The sequence below is a fragment of the Homalodisca vitripennis genome, chromosome 1, assembly GCF_021130785.1.
Source record: "Homalodisca vitripennis isolate AUS2020 chromosome 1, UT_GWSS_2.1, whole genome shotgun sequence".
Lineage (NCBI taxonomy): Eukaryota > Metazoa > Arthropoda > Insecta > Hemiptera > Cicadellidae > Homalodisca > Homalodisca vitripennis.
The window spans coordinates 40,644,333-40,659,140 of NC_060207.1; the positions used below are offsets into that span (position 1 = coordinate 40,644,333).

The 14,808-nt window shown below is 30.4% G+C and overlaps 1 protein-coding gene across 1 annotated transcript; it reads right to left on the reverse strand.

Moving 5' to 3' along the window:
- Window positions 1-270: 270 nt before the first annotated feature.
- LOC124360238 (GDP-fucose transporter 1) lies at window positions 271-14,808 on the reverse strand. The gene is made up of 6 exons (XM_046813676.1): window positions 14,511-14,808; window positions 9,284-9,488; window positions 6,503-6,641; window positions 5,754-5,840; window positions 1,632-1,924; window positions 271-707 (listed from the first exon to the last, which is right to left on the reverse strand). Exons 1-6 carry the CDS (start codon window positions 14,564-14,566, stop codon window positions 507-509), a joined length of 981 nt encoding a protein of 326 aa, XP_046669632.1. The 5' UTR covers window positions 14,567-14,808; the 3' UTR covers window positions 271-506.

Below are 14,808 nucleotides of genomic sequence, written 5' to 3' on the forward strand. Positions count from 1 at the left end.
GATAGTATCTCAGTTTTTGAACAGAACGATGCCAAAAATGTTGGATTAGTATAATAATTATAAAATCATGTTTTATAAACTTTTAAACTCCAAGTTAAGCTTTATTACCCATTAAGGATTAAGTTAAAATCAAGGGTGGAATAGGTGAAGGTTTTCACTCCCTTTTGTATTTTGAGTTTCATTGTTCCTATGGTTTTACTCTAAAATCACCCCTCAGAAGGGAAGGTAATGAAAAGGATAAAATATGTTTAAATAGTAACTTTAACAAAATCATGATACTTCAGTAATATATTCCTCCTTTCTGAAATGTTTTTCAGCCTTTGTTGTACATTGGTCCAATTTATCCAACTATGAATAAACTCAATTGAAAATAAAAACTACTGCTAGACATATAGGGGGGAATTTCTTTACTATTATTTCATGGGGTTTAAGTATTTCCTTTAGTTCTGCATGTTTACAGTAGTACTGGTAACTTTGGTGTTGTAAAGGCCTAGAAGCCAAACAGATCAAGGAAGGTTTCTCCGCCTGGAACGCTCCTCAATCTCTTGCTGCCTGACACGTGTATATGCGGCACTACCCATCAACACTATGCTGTTAGACAGCCACCAGAGTAAACTCTTAGTCTCACTGTACCAATATGTAGCCAGGACTGTCTGTACGCAAGCCTTTGCTGTGCCAGAGATGTTGTGAGTCAGCGGAGATGTTACCTGTGACCAAGCATGTAATTGTTATTAACTTAGAAATTAACAAATTGTTTTTATTCTGAAATTACAACAACCTTAAATAATCAATGACTAAACAAAGTATTCATTAGATACGAGGCATGTTTTTAAGCAAGTATTGTTTTGATATATCTAAAAAAAAAAGTTCATTTTTTGTAACAATTTTATTTTTTACAATAGCCCACTCTTTTCTACATAACTGCAGTCAATATTATGTGCAATATTAAAGCACTTAAATCGAAAAACAACCTTTTATACACTGTTTTAGAATTTTTCCACCTGATTTAACAATGACTGCAATGCAATCATTATGATACTATTGTCATCTTTACAGTTCTCACCTTCAACATGCTTCTTTAGTTGCAAAAACACTTAGCAGTCACTGGGCACTAGATTGGAACTGTAGGTTATTAAATTGTTTCTACTCAAATGTTGTGATGAGATACAGTTACATTCTTGTACAGCAAAATAATCTTTTTTTCTATAGTTTAAATGTTCAGTATAAATTATAATGGGAAAACCTCTTGATACATGAGGAAACTCTTCAGATAATGAAGAAATTTTTAAGAAAACTATTATTCATTTCCACTCTCTGCGTGAAATCACCAAATAATCGCTGTTATGCAGAAAACACATTTAAATTATTTTTTTTTAAAGGCTTATTATTCTTAGAAACATTTTGTATAGAACTGCATGTCTTGTGTAATAACTAATTATACAATATAAAAAAGTCATCATACAGGGTGAAAATGAGTGTCACTTAAGTTTAAAATCCACACCAGTTGCAGGGTTAATAAACATGTTTTTTTTTGTTTAGTAGTAATTTTTTGTAACGATAAAGCAATAAAAGAAACATTGATGTTTTGGTAATTTTGAGTTAGATACACTGAACTTGCTATTCCAAAATACCTTTATCTGTAAAGATGTGACATATCCAATGGCTAACCCACACAGCCCTCCTATGACCATTAAGGTCCAGAAATAGACTGAGTCCAGTTTCTCATAATTAGATACTTCAGCCACTTCATTGTTCATGATTATGAAAGGAATGAATATCAGAGATGAGTACACATTGTTGTAGAATGAGAGCATCCATATATGGTTGCCCACGGCAGGCAAGACTTTCTTCGTGTGGATGGAGTATAGAGCAACACACAATGAAGCGAGAACTCCATACAAGACACCCATCACTGACAGACTGCCTGAAACCACATAAAAATATTAAACATCTCATTTTTGTCATATCTTTAGCCTAAAAGTAAAACAATGTATTATTTACTTTGACTTTATAACATAATTGCAAAGTCAAGATGCAGTGATTGTGTATAATATTTGCAACATATCCGGGTAGAGTAGGGTTTAGTTTTCAATATTTAGTAGAAGACTCTTTGATAGCTGTGGAAATAGTTTAGGGCATTCCTATGCCAAAATCAATACTGGTAAGCTTATCCTTTGACCATTGGACCCATTGTCTGATTTAAAGACCGCCTCTCATTAGTGGACATATCGTGTGGTTCTATCCGTATGCAATCCAGGAGCGTGCCTTAGATGCCCGAACAGTGTAAAGTCGTACCACTGTACAGTTGGAGGAATTTAGCTGTGCTTGTAGGGTCCAAATACTACCCTTTCATCAAATAAACGCTACCTGTATGGCGGGTTGTGTTTACGTGCTAGCCGCTGAGATGAAGGCGCAACAATCTCTTTAAGGACTTTAAACTCACCATTTCGATTTGCAATAGTATTGACAAATACTTTATTTTCAAAAACCCGCACGCTACTCAGCCACTCATTACGAGTGTGACAGATGCTGTCCCGGCCAACCTCAAAGGGTTAATACAGTCCGCTTAAGTGGTTTGTTACTGTTTATTGTTCATTAACTTTGTCATATGTTGTGACTTGGTAACTTTGTAATTTGCTCTTTGGTCTTGTCTTTGTCAGTCTGTCTTCATAATTTTATGTAAAGTGCATTTTAGATTAAAGTGTGGATTAGTGTTTAAATGACCAAGTATTGTTTTGACAGTAATATTTTTGCTCTGGAAATCTCGGTTACCTCCCCGTCCACACTCAGTACATTATTGAGCCATCCAGTGGCTATGTTTGTTTCTAGTCACCAGTTGGGAGTCTTATAATAATCATATGAAGTAACTCTTGTTTCAATTTATTGTATGTAATATTGATGCCTCAGTTTGTAAAATGTATCAAATTATCTCTTATAAAATGGTTCAGTTTGATACTATTTATTTATCTATATTGCTCGCAATAGATATGTTTTATGACAGTTACAAATTTATAGCTAATTTTCAGTAAATTAATTTTAATAATCAATTTTATATTAAATTAAACTAGTACTGTGTTTTAATAGGTTGCAATATTTGTTCTCTTAAACATTCTGTTTCATTCTTAAAAAGGTGTAAAATAAATTAATCTATTTTCTTTATACTTGCCACATATGGACTAGATTAATACGTAGTTACAATTAAATAAAATGCAAGTAGTCAATATAAGACAATTTTATTCTGTGCTGTGAAAAAATAGGTTTCAACATTTCAATGTTTATATTAAATTAAGTCACATTGGTTAATAACTTAATATGCTAAGAATTTATTACAGTCTAATTAAAATCTCTCTTTGTAACATATATTCTTATTGTTATAAAGCCTATTACTGAGGCTAATTAAACAACTGTTTTACAGCACAAATGTGTTGAGCTCTCATTAAAGCTAACTTTAACTATTTAAGCCTACTTAATTAGGAACATATTTCTCATTTGTAAACTTCTGGAAATTGTTCTACTGGACTTGGCACTGATGGGGAAACACTCCGGCTATGTGGAGGACGAAGTCCTAGGTCAGCTCTAACTGAGGAAAAGGATTCATTGAAATCATTGGCTATTCTTAATTTTTTTGACATGAACAACTCTTTGTTCACATCGTAGGCTTTCCCAGCTTTGATGACTTTTCTATAAATTTGTTTCTAGAGAAAAAATGTGGTTTAATTTTGTTAACTGTGTGCTTGTAGTTAACGAAAAAACAAAATTTTGTCTCTAGAAACCAGAAAACCTATGGTGATCCATGTGCACTTTCGTTTCTTTGGTTTTTGTTTGGTTTTCCTCAGGGGACAGCTCATGTCTAGATAGAAATTAAATGTTTGTTTGAATTTATGGAATTGCAGCTCAAGGGGATCCCCAGACTTCAGAAAGTTCCAACTATCTTTTCCCAGTTGAAAGTAGACTAATGCTATGTTTGCGGGCCTTGTGTCTCTGAATGTTTTCTCTGTGATAGGACCCCTTGGTGCCTCGTGACTATTGATAATAGTCTGTGGCCATAGTGGTCTGAAATGGCTTTGTCGATCACCAAAACCTCAACATCTGTCAAATCTATGATGACATTATCAATCGCGGTCACTGAGTTGGCCATCACTATTGCTGGAGAGTTAACCGACCAGTTCAGGCCATATGACCTCAGCAAGTCAGTTAATCTCCTTGTTTTGGGACTATCGACATCAGACATCAATGTCAAAATCTCCCATGATTATGAAATCGTGAGTTTTCTTAGTCATGACAGTCAAAATCTGATCGAAGTTTGAGAAAATGAATTCCTAGTTCCCATTGGGAGACCTATACAAACCAATCACATCAAGATGAGAGTGTATGGTTTTGAGTTTTACCCCTGTAAATTCACAGTTTTTGTCTGTAGATTTGAAAAGAGTGAGAGATATAAAGGAGAGCTCACTTTTCAGAAAAATGTCTACACCTTCTTCTTTAAAGGGAGTTGTGGCAGTAAAAATTTGCCAACTAGTAATTTAGAAGTTTTCAATTTTTCTGTTGTTAAAACCATGTTCGGTTACAACTAGCAAGTCTGGATTGAGCTTCTTGCACATGAGAGTAAGCTCATCGACCTTATTCATAGCCATTTGTGCACTCTGATGCACAAGTGACACTGTTTTTGAAATGAGTTTCTTTAAATTAGAAATTTAATTTAATGTTTTTCAGTGAAATTTTGATGGGGAAAAGGTGGAGCCGCTACTAAAAAAAGACTGAGTTGACGTGTTGGTTGTTTCTTCAATTAAATTGAATTTTGATGTCCCAGCAAAAGCTTTGGCAAAGGTGTTATGTGGCAGAGTGAGAGGAGTGGATGTTGATGGAGACGATAGTGAAGACGCTAGAGTTGAAGGCGACAGGGAAGGCGTTAGAGATAAAGGTGACTGAGAGGTGGTCGGTACCGGTGGTGGTGCCACTGGAGGAGCCGCTCTACCAGTGCACAGTCAAAGTGCAGGAGCGATAGCTGATAGTCTACTAGCTGTGGGCGAGTTCTGGGCATAGACAAGCACTTCACCATCATCTTGACCCGCAGTCTCCTGCACCTATCGACAGGTGTAGACCATGTCTCGTGAAATACTTCCGGCTAATGGTGTCAAGACGTAGCACTTGGATGTTGTAGAAGATAATAAAAACTAACATCACAATCAAAACATGGAGCTGAACAAGGACTGCGTATTGTAGTCTGATTTTATTTCAGCACAACATTTTTTTATCTTGTTAACAAGTTTACAACAGCTTTTTCCATACTTTTTTATTTGCTGTCAAAATTTTTAATAATAATGGCAAAAAAACATAATTGGTTTTTTTCGTTTAACATCTAAGTATAACGAGAAAAGTATGTAGGCTTTGCAGTTTCGCACACAAATTATTTCAATATGTTTTTTTAAATTTTTCACTGTGTACCCCAAGAGGTATCTAAAAAAATATTTTAATTTAAAAATTTAAGCAATCGTAAGTCCGACGGGAGTTGTGTAAGATCATGTGTATTCAATGGGGTATGTATTTGTGAACTTTTTAATCATTTATCACGTTTAATTTTATAATTATTGAGGTTTTTTTCTGAAAAAGAAAGCAGATACCAGTTTTTGACATATGTTTTAGTTATTTTTGTGTCTTTTGACAATGACAAATGCTTATAAAATTCCATTTTAAATAATCTATCAATAATGAACTTTACTATGAATAAACTTAATCCATGAATTTTCTTTTACCTGTGCCATGTTCTTCATTTACTCCTAAGAAGAAGCCAGATATAATTACGAGGCAACAAATAATACAGCGTTTTGATGTTTTCTCATCTGAAAAATTCAAAACAATTAATAATCTTCAACAAAATTCCCCATCTTCAACAAATTTAGTATAATTATAAATAATTAACAAAATATTTTCCAACAGTTACTTAAATTTTACTGGGCATGTTACAGTTTTATTCGCTGATTATTAAAATATTCATTCCAGTTGTAAAACAATGATGATTTCTTATGATTATTTGCTACTTCTTATGAGATAATAGTATGTGATAATATTGAATATAAACATGTCAACTTACATACAGAGCTTACTATTTTACACTATACTTATATTCTATTTCTGCTAACTTTCTGACTTCTTTCTCCAGGATATTTAATTTAAGATTAGGACTTTTCTTCATTACATTTTTGATAATACAAAATCAGAAAACCACAAACTGTTACTCCTAATTAAACAAAAAAGCCAATCAAATTTATGTTATAGTCAAATAAATTAAATAAGACAAATTATATATCTGCATTTTTGTACAATTCAGTTTTTGTACAGATTTACTGGTTTTTAGAAAAGCAATAAGAGAATGAAACAAGAAAATAAAAATCCAAATGTACTACTTTATTAATAGTTTCTACTAATGCAAATTTGTAATAGAGTAAACTCAGTTTGTTATTTTGTTATATGAAAGATCGAGTTAACTTAAATTCATACTTACGTAAAACAATGTATGTAAAAAGAACATTAAAAACTGTTGTAAGGGAGCGTCCTACATAGTAAAATGCTACCCCAACATACTTTAGGCAAAGGTTGTTGAAGCTTATCATCCCCGCAAAGAGAAATGACAATGGAATAACCTGGAAATACAAAATTAAACAGTTAAAGCCTTAAGTATGCAAAAGACCCAAGGGAGGATATGGGTGAACGATTCCCCCCTTCCCCTGAAATTCTGTTTTACGTTCATAAATTTCAATCAGATATAACTAAAACCACTTAGAATGCTAAAACTATTTTAACACACAAATAGGTCCATATTATTAATGCTTTTACTTAAATTTATTCTTAAATACACTCTTAATGATAAATTCCTAGGTAAGCCCTGTCTGCACATTTAGAAGATTCAATTTTTTTACAGATTAAACCAGTGATGGAAACGTTATTCTGTAATATTAAAAATATACAATGGTATAAGTATAGCTTTAAAACATTATTGAACTTTTTTATTTTAAAATAAATAAATAAAAAAAGTCTTTTAAATATAGGTTTTGCTCATAGAAAGGTCAACCACAGATATCTCACTCGACCAATGTTTAAATCATGATCCAACAGTTATGCCTAGTACTACTTTAGATTGCCAGGTCTTGGCACTAGAACAGTAAATGTTGTTAACTGGTCCTACCTACTAACCTCAGCGAGACATCAAGTTTGTGATTTTCTTTGGAATTATTAGTGTCAATTAAACCCATTTTATTTTTATGTGGCATTTTATAAAAATTCAGGAGGTTCATAAAAATTATATAAGAAGAATAAACAACTATTTGGACCACAATAATTGTCAGGAATAAATATTAAAATACTTCTGCCAATCTCTCAATAAAGTAAATAAATTTCTTAACATCTATCAGGCCAAAACAGAGATGTTCAGACAGTGGCGGATCCAGGATTTTTTTTTGAGGGGAGATGGTCAAATCAGGGTCTGAAATATTCCCCATTACTAAGGGAGTTCAGGGGACCTCTCCAGGGATAAGACAATGACACTTAAAATAAGATAAGATAGTTTATGTTTCCAGATACATAGCACAAGTAACACCCTCCACAACATGAGCTATAGAGTGAATCACAAAAATAAATTAACTGGCTAACATTCAAAACCATATTTTAGGTGAAAATAAAAGCAAATTTTTCAATTTTAACTTAGTTTATACACAATCCACAATTTTGTATTTTCATATTTTAAGAATTGTTCAATATTTTCAAACATAACATTTTGAAAAACATATTTTCTATTTAATAAAATTTTAGTATATGAAAATTTTAGATGGCTTTTTATTAACCCATTGGGGAACTTGCCCGAGTGTCACTCGTTGCGGACGACTGGGACTGAATAATCTTTCCCGAGCGGTATTCGTTGTGCTCTTTCTAGACACGTATTTGTTTGTTTTTCCCCTACATCACAGGTTTATGCCCTCGTGCATCCTTTTAATCAATTATTCCGTTTCGATTTGTTATGTTTGCACACTGAAACCACAACTAATAGCTTGTTTTGTTATTGTTTGTATTTTGCCATATGCTCAATTTTCGTCACTTTAATGTTCTGCTTACATTCTATGTATCGTGTACTCAATGTTTAGTGTTTAACTGTTTATAGTTGGTAAATGAGTTTTTAGTTCTTCCACTACTCCATGGAACAAGACAATTTGAGTACTTCAAAAGACTGCCACAAAAGTGAATTATAAAAACTGAATGAAAAGTCATTGTTTTAAATGATAATTTAAATGAATAGTTTATTTTAATTATCATTTTAACAATAAAAATTGAATTAACAAACAGTTTGATCTCATGAGTTGATCTCATCTTCCAGACAACTAATTCAGAAGCTTGTCTGTATGATTTAAAACCACAAAAATGTGAAAAAAGTAAGTGAATTTTGATTGTTTTGTTATTATGCTTTATAATTAAGTAATCCAATAAAAACTGGTTTTCCGTGTAAAAAACATTGTGTTGTTTTGAATAAAGAAATCATTGAAATAGATACAACAAAAAAGTAATAAAATATTGACAGTTGCCTTTGATTTTTTGCTTTTCTTAATAAAAAAATTGTAAATATATACTAACAAAAATGTAATAAAACATTATTTGGAGAAAGCAACAAACATTACTGTAAAGCAACCAAATAGACTAACATGACCTGAATATTTGATTAATTTATCTGTATCCAAACTTAGTCTATTAATATGCATTTTTGTCAAAATCAATTCAAATATGCATTCCTAGACAGGCTATGTTAATTGCTTCCTCAATGGGTTAATAATTAAAAAGTATGACTTAAAAATATTTTACTTTTGTAAAGTGTCTGACAAAGGTAGTCTTGCTATCAAAAGGCCTCACAAGATAAAAAGGTTTTGAATATTGATTGTTATAAATGTTCAATACAGTGATTACAATATTGTAAATATATATATATATATATATATATATATATATATATATATATATATATATATATATATATAAGTAAATATAAGTAGATACAAATATAAGTAAATATTTAAAACCACTTCTTTTAAATTGCAAGGTAAGCTATCAATGTGTAATGTTGCCATCTTACTATTGTATACTCTTATGTATATAACTATTTTAAACTTATTTAATACATATTTACATATACATAAAAGATTCAAAACTGCCACGTAACAAGATTTTAAAGAAACAAGATCTATAAAAATTTGTATACTGTATTACTAGTGTCCTACAAATAAACAAAATTTATAACAACTACCTTCATTGCTATAGATGGATTAAAGGGATTTCCCATGGGGAAATGGAATGTATCAGGAAAACATCCTGATAGCTGGGCCATCACAATACATATCAACGAGGACACAAGGCATTGGAACCAAGCTATAAATATTGGAGCTTCGAGCTTGACCTCCTCTCCACTAAGCAGAGTCTTGTTGACAAAAACAGTGACAATAGATACAATCCTAAAAAAATGCAATCATCAATAAATTGAAATGACAAAAATTATGTGAACTTTTTAGATAACAAGTTATAAATACAAATATTTCATAATTATCTTAAAAACTAGTTGAAGTCACCCATTTACACTTTCTTGTGAATTTATTAATTTTTTTAGATACCATAATAGCACAGATAAAATGGATATCCTATTGCTTTAAATTTGGATTTTTAATTAATTCTTAAGTCTTAGTTTTTAATAATAACATTAAGATATTGTTATTTTTATTGTGCAATTGTCACTTAAGTACAATTGGAAAAGTATGTAAGTTTTGCAATTATGAAAATAATCAATTCAGAAATATTTTTAATACTTAAAGTACCATTTAACTTTACCATGAAAAAAGTTAAATACTATTTAGGTACTTGACATATCTTGGTTGTAAATATTATAACTGGAAATAATGATGTAACTCCTGTGGTGTACTTTTTTTATGCAGAAATGAAGGTATTAAGTTGATTATTGATTTTTACGTTAGGAACAAGAAGTAATATTTTTTAATCTAAAATACTGTTCAAATTGATTTACATCTTCATATTCAATAAAAGAACAAGAGTTTTTAACTCACAATTTTAGTGATAGTGCCCCGATGGAGTGAATGATATACTGAGACAATTCTATAAGCATGGGCTCATATTTTAAAAACTACAAAGAGCAAACTTTGGTAATGAATGGCCTTAAGTAATCAATTTTAATAATCAACAAATACTTTCTCAAATGTTATTGATCAATATCTAGAGTATTGACTATCATTAGGTGAAAGTGATTTTTTAATAACAAATAAGTGTTGGTTTTTTTATTATTAATTTTATATATATCATAAGTTTATTTTATATATAAAATATATTGTATATATAAATATAATGTAAATAATATATATTTATATATACAATACATATAATTAAAATTATATTACAATGTAATATGTAAACATTAAATTAAAATTTCAATATCCAAACAAACAGAAAATGTCCTGCCACATCACTTTTTCTAAAGTTGTTGTATTAAGCCAGATACTTAACACCGTAACAAATGTGTGCAAAGCATGTAGACTATACAGTTCAAATCTCTCCAATTATGGTTAATATTATGTTTACACGAATTGGATCATGGATTCGAATCATGTTAATCACAATGCAAATTTCGTATATTATATACCACAAGAACTAATAATAACTTACTCATACAATTGAATGTTTTTGGAAGACATTTAAAAAAATTAAAAAGTCAATCTTTCTGAAATTCCTAGACCATCCTTATGAATGTCCATACATGTGTCAGTGAAAATCTCTAAAGAAGGTAATTTACACATTCTATGAAAGCTACTGCTAATATATGTACCAGACTTCAAAATACTAAAATTGTCTTGTTAATTTAACTTTAGTTTTGTAATTCTTGCATTTTTTAAATTAGAATTTTAAGTATTCTAAGCATTAATTAATTAATTTAACACAAAGTCATTAATCAAGTTATTGATAAATATTAATGGTTATTTAAGCTCACCCATCATCAAATGGTTATTTAGCTCATTGATTATTTAGAGGCATCTATTATCAAAGTCTGCTCACCACAAAGACAGGCTGGGTCATGAAACCACTCAAATAAAACAATGCCAAAGTTCATGAAACTACTATACAATAATGCCAAAATGTATACACCAACAGGCGGACAACATACTTTATAGTACTTTTATATTATTCGGGGGCCACTCTTTTTGGAAAAGTTCTTCTTACCACACATCTAAAAACACTACATTATTAGAAGGAACAGACTTTATTTAACTCACTGTACAAATTACATGTCATTATGCAATCGGTTCTTGTTTTCTGCCTCTTAAAAGGAAGCGATGTTGGCGATAAGAAGGCCGCTCTATCTACTACCTATCTATTTTTTATTAGGCTGTATAAGTAGGTAAATATATACATACACAATATAAACATTAAAATTTAATTAGCACTCACACAATCTGAGCTTAAACTAGGTACTATCTTGATACATGTTTTTCTTTCTTTTAGCAAAAGTGCAGGGTGGCGCATACCCTGCACTTTTGGTAGAAAAAAAAAAACATCCTTCAGAATAGTACACAAATTCAAGCTTAGATCATATGAGCGCTCGTAAAGATTATCTTTAACTTTGGTATTACTAGGAACATATTTATATAACCTAATTTAAACCTAATTATATAGCCTAATAACAAATAGATAGGGACAGAGCGCCTCCTTGATGACGGGTTGCAGAAAACAAGAACCGATTGTAATTGTTGCAGTAAGTCAAATGGTGTTTCCAATAATGTAGTTTAAAAAAAATAGTGACCTCTGGATAATACCAAAGTATCTACTTAATTAAAGCCCAATGTATCGGGTATACAACAACAGTTACGAAAGATCATGTACACCCAATGGAGTACATGCCGTCAAGATTATGTTACTAAAAAGAAAAAGATAACCTACATATTTAATACTATTAATATTAAGGTCATCAATGTGAGTACTTGATATGATAAGAAATACAAAATTGTAATTGGTTGGTTGACTATTAGTGTTGAGGGTAGAGTACGATAACCAGACCCGGTTTTTTATATCGATATTGACAAATGATATTACTTAATTACAGCTTTCAATATAACCAACCGATACCGATTTTTTAACCATAACCAACTTGTATCAACTATAAACAATTTTTCATATAATAAACATATTATACTTTATAGATACTTGCAGATTGTCGAAAGCTCGTAGAGGACCATAAAACAAACTCTAAAAAGTGGCATATCAGCCGATCTGGTTGCAGATCATCTCTTTGAGTATTTGTACAGAAGAGAAATACGGTTTTCTAGAAAAGATGTTTCAACAACTTCTCAAAAGCGGTTAGTCATTATTAGCCAGAAGAAAACATATAAATAATTATACACATTTTGTATTTTATGTTTAAAATGTTATGTTGTTTCATTATTATTTATGAGATTCTCCTATTTCCAGTTCTAAGTGTTAGTTTGATCATTATATTTCATTTATTATTTATGAGACTGTCACTATGTATATAATATTAATTATCTTCATTTCAAATATGATTTTATAATGACTATAGATATGTTGATACGATTTATAGATGCGTAAATAAATAAATATTATTATTATGATGCGTATGTTAATAAATAAATATTAAGAATCGATGATAATACCAATCAATATAAAAACCAGCTCCGCTTATCATACTCTACACGTTGTTGATACTGAATAGTAGTGATTCTTAAAATATTTTGACACAGTACGATAAACGAATACAGTTTTTATATCGCTTATTATAATCATTGATGCTGTATATATCAAATAACAAACCATCAATCAATATCAATGTAACTAAAATGATAAATTACAATAAGCCACATGTTTCAAATTAATAGGAATATTTTAAACAATTATATAATATTATAAATACTAAAGGAATCATAACCATTAATCAAATGATAAAATTAAGAAAAGTAACAGGAAAAATATTAAAGAAAATGTAATAACAAAACAAACATCATTAAACCGAAAAAGGCACAGTAAATCATCAAATAAGTTAATTTGTTTAGTTTTCTAAAGTTAACTATCTTTTTTTTATTAAAAAGAAGTTACTTATAGAGCAAATTGTGTTTAGAATATGAAAATGTATATGTTGGTATAGATGATGTATTTATTGTTGAAATTTGGTAGACTTTAGTAACTCGTTATTCGGTTGTTTATATCCAAAGGAAAAATTTGATATTACAATTTATTTAACTTAGCATATGATTTTCAACTCATTGGTTATAGTAATGTTAATGTAAAACAATAAACAGCTAGAAGTAACTAATATTTGAGACTAAAAATGGCGATGAATTTGAGGAAAATATGTGAGATATTTCTCACAAGTGACGAGATTTGTTTAAATGGCTTCAACATGTGGGTCTGGCTCCTGATAATCCATGGGGGGGATTCTTTCCTCATGTCACAAAAGCGGTTAACCATTGATTCAATCTGGGCAAGTTATAAATATTGTAAGGTTTCTTTGATATCTAAGTCTAAGCCATAGTTGGTTTGGGTAGAGTACGATAAGCGGACCCGGTTTTTTATATCGAAGAATATAGTCATCAATACCTAATATTCGCATCTCAAATTCTAGACTATCAATCGATAAAAAAGTACCTACAGTCCTCAATAACAATCATATGTTTTAAATTAAAATGTGACTTATATTTACAGTGATCAAACAAATTATTATAACCAAAATTAGGAAAACTGAAGACGGCCCATATTTACTCCTCTCACAGTTACAGTTGTTTTTTTCCCACAAATTTCACATAATGGGTTTTTCGGTACGAATCCAACATGAAGCCACGAAAAAGCAACGTCGTGTAGTTTTCTAAAATTGACTGCCATTTTTAATAATCAGAATTACTTATGTAAAATTGAAATATTATCCTACGTATATTATTTTAGAGTGTTTACAGCTGTTGATATAGATTATTTAAGTTAATAGTTCAAAATAATTAATCAGTATCGATTGATTATTATCGATGGTTATGATCAAGTAATATCGTTTGCCAATTTTAATATAAAAAACCGGGTCCACTTATCGTACCCTTCCCGTTAGTTTTGTAGTGTTGAACAAGATTCTTCTTGTTACAGTAATTTATTATAACTCTTATTGTGCATTAATTTTGCAGATGGATGGAAGTTGGATGATATATCGAATTATTTGATAATAGCGATTGAATAACGAGTATAGGCTGCTTATTAGTCTCCCCTTCAAATTAATTACTATTGGTTGGTTTTATCGAAGTGTATAATAATTGAATATTGTTTGATAATTTCAATATAAAAAACTTATCTTACTCCAAATATTCTATTGATACAGAACAATATTACAAGTTTGATATTTGTAATATCTACATAATGGAGTTGCTTATTTAATCTTACTCCTAGTCCATAACTATTGTCTAAGAGTTGAACATAATGCTTACCAATATATAATAACAACACAAGTAATGTGGACATATTTTTTAAGTAAAGTATCCATTACTAGTTTAAGGTTATAAAATATAAACGATAATTTTGATTTATTTAAAAATGTAATCTCGTTATAAACATTGCTTGTGAATATACCGGGGAGATTTCAGGATATAAATATTGTGAATATAACAGCAGTTAACATGTTTTATGTGTACTTTTACTAACATAAAAATTCAGAATTTATTACATAGCCTAGATTTACTGCAAACGTCTGCCGATTGCCGAATGTTTATTGACAACAAAGCAAAC

Coding starts and splice junctions, on each gene's coding strand:
- LOC124360238 (XM_046813676.1), bottom strand. CDS start 14,566: ATGGATACTTTACTTAAAAAATATGTCCACATTACTTGTGTTGTTATT. Junction 5,841..6,502: donor TTTTACATACATTGTTTTAC/GTAAGTATGAAT, acceptor TGAATTTTTCAG/ATGAGAAAACATCAAAACGC. Junction 708..1,631: donor TCACATCTTTACAGATAAAG/GTATTTTGGAAT, acceptor GCTTGGTCACAG/GTAACATCTCCGCTGACTCA.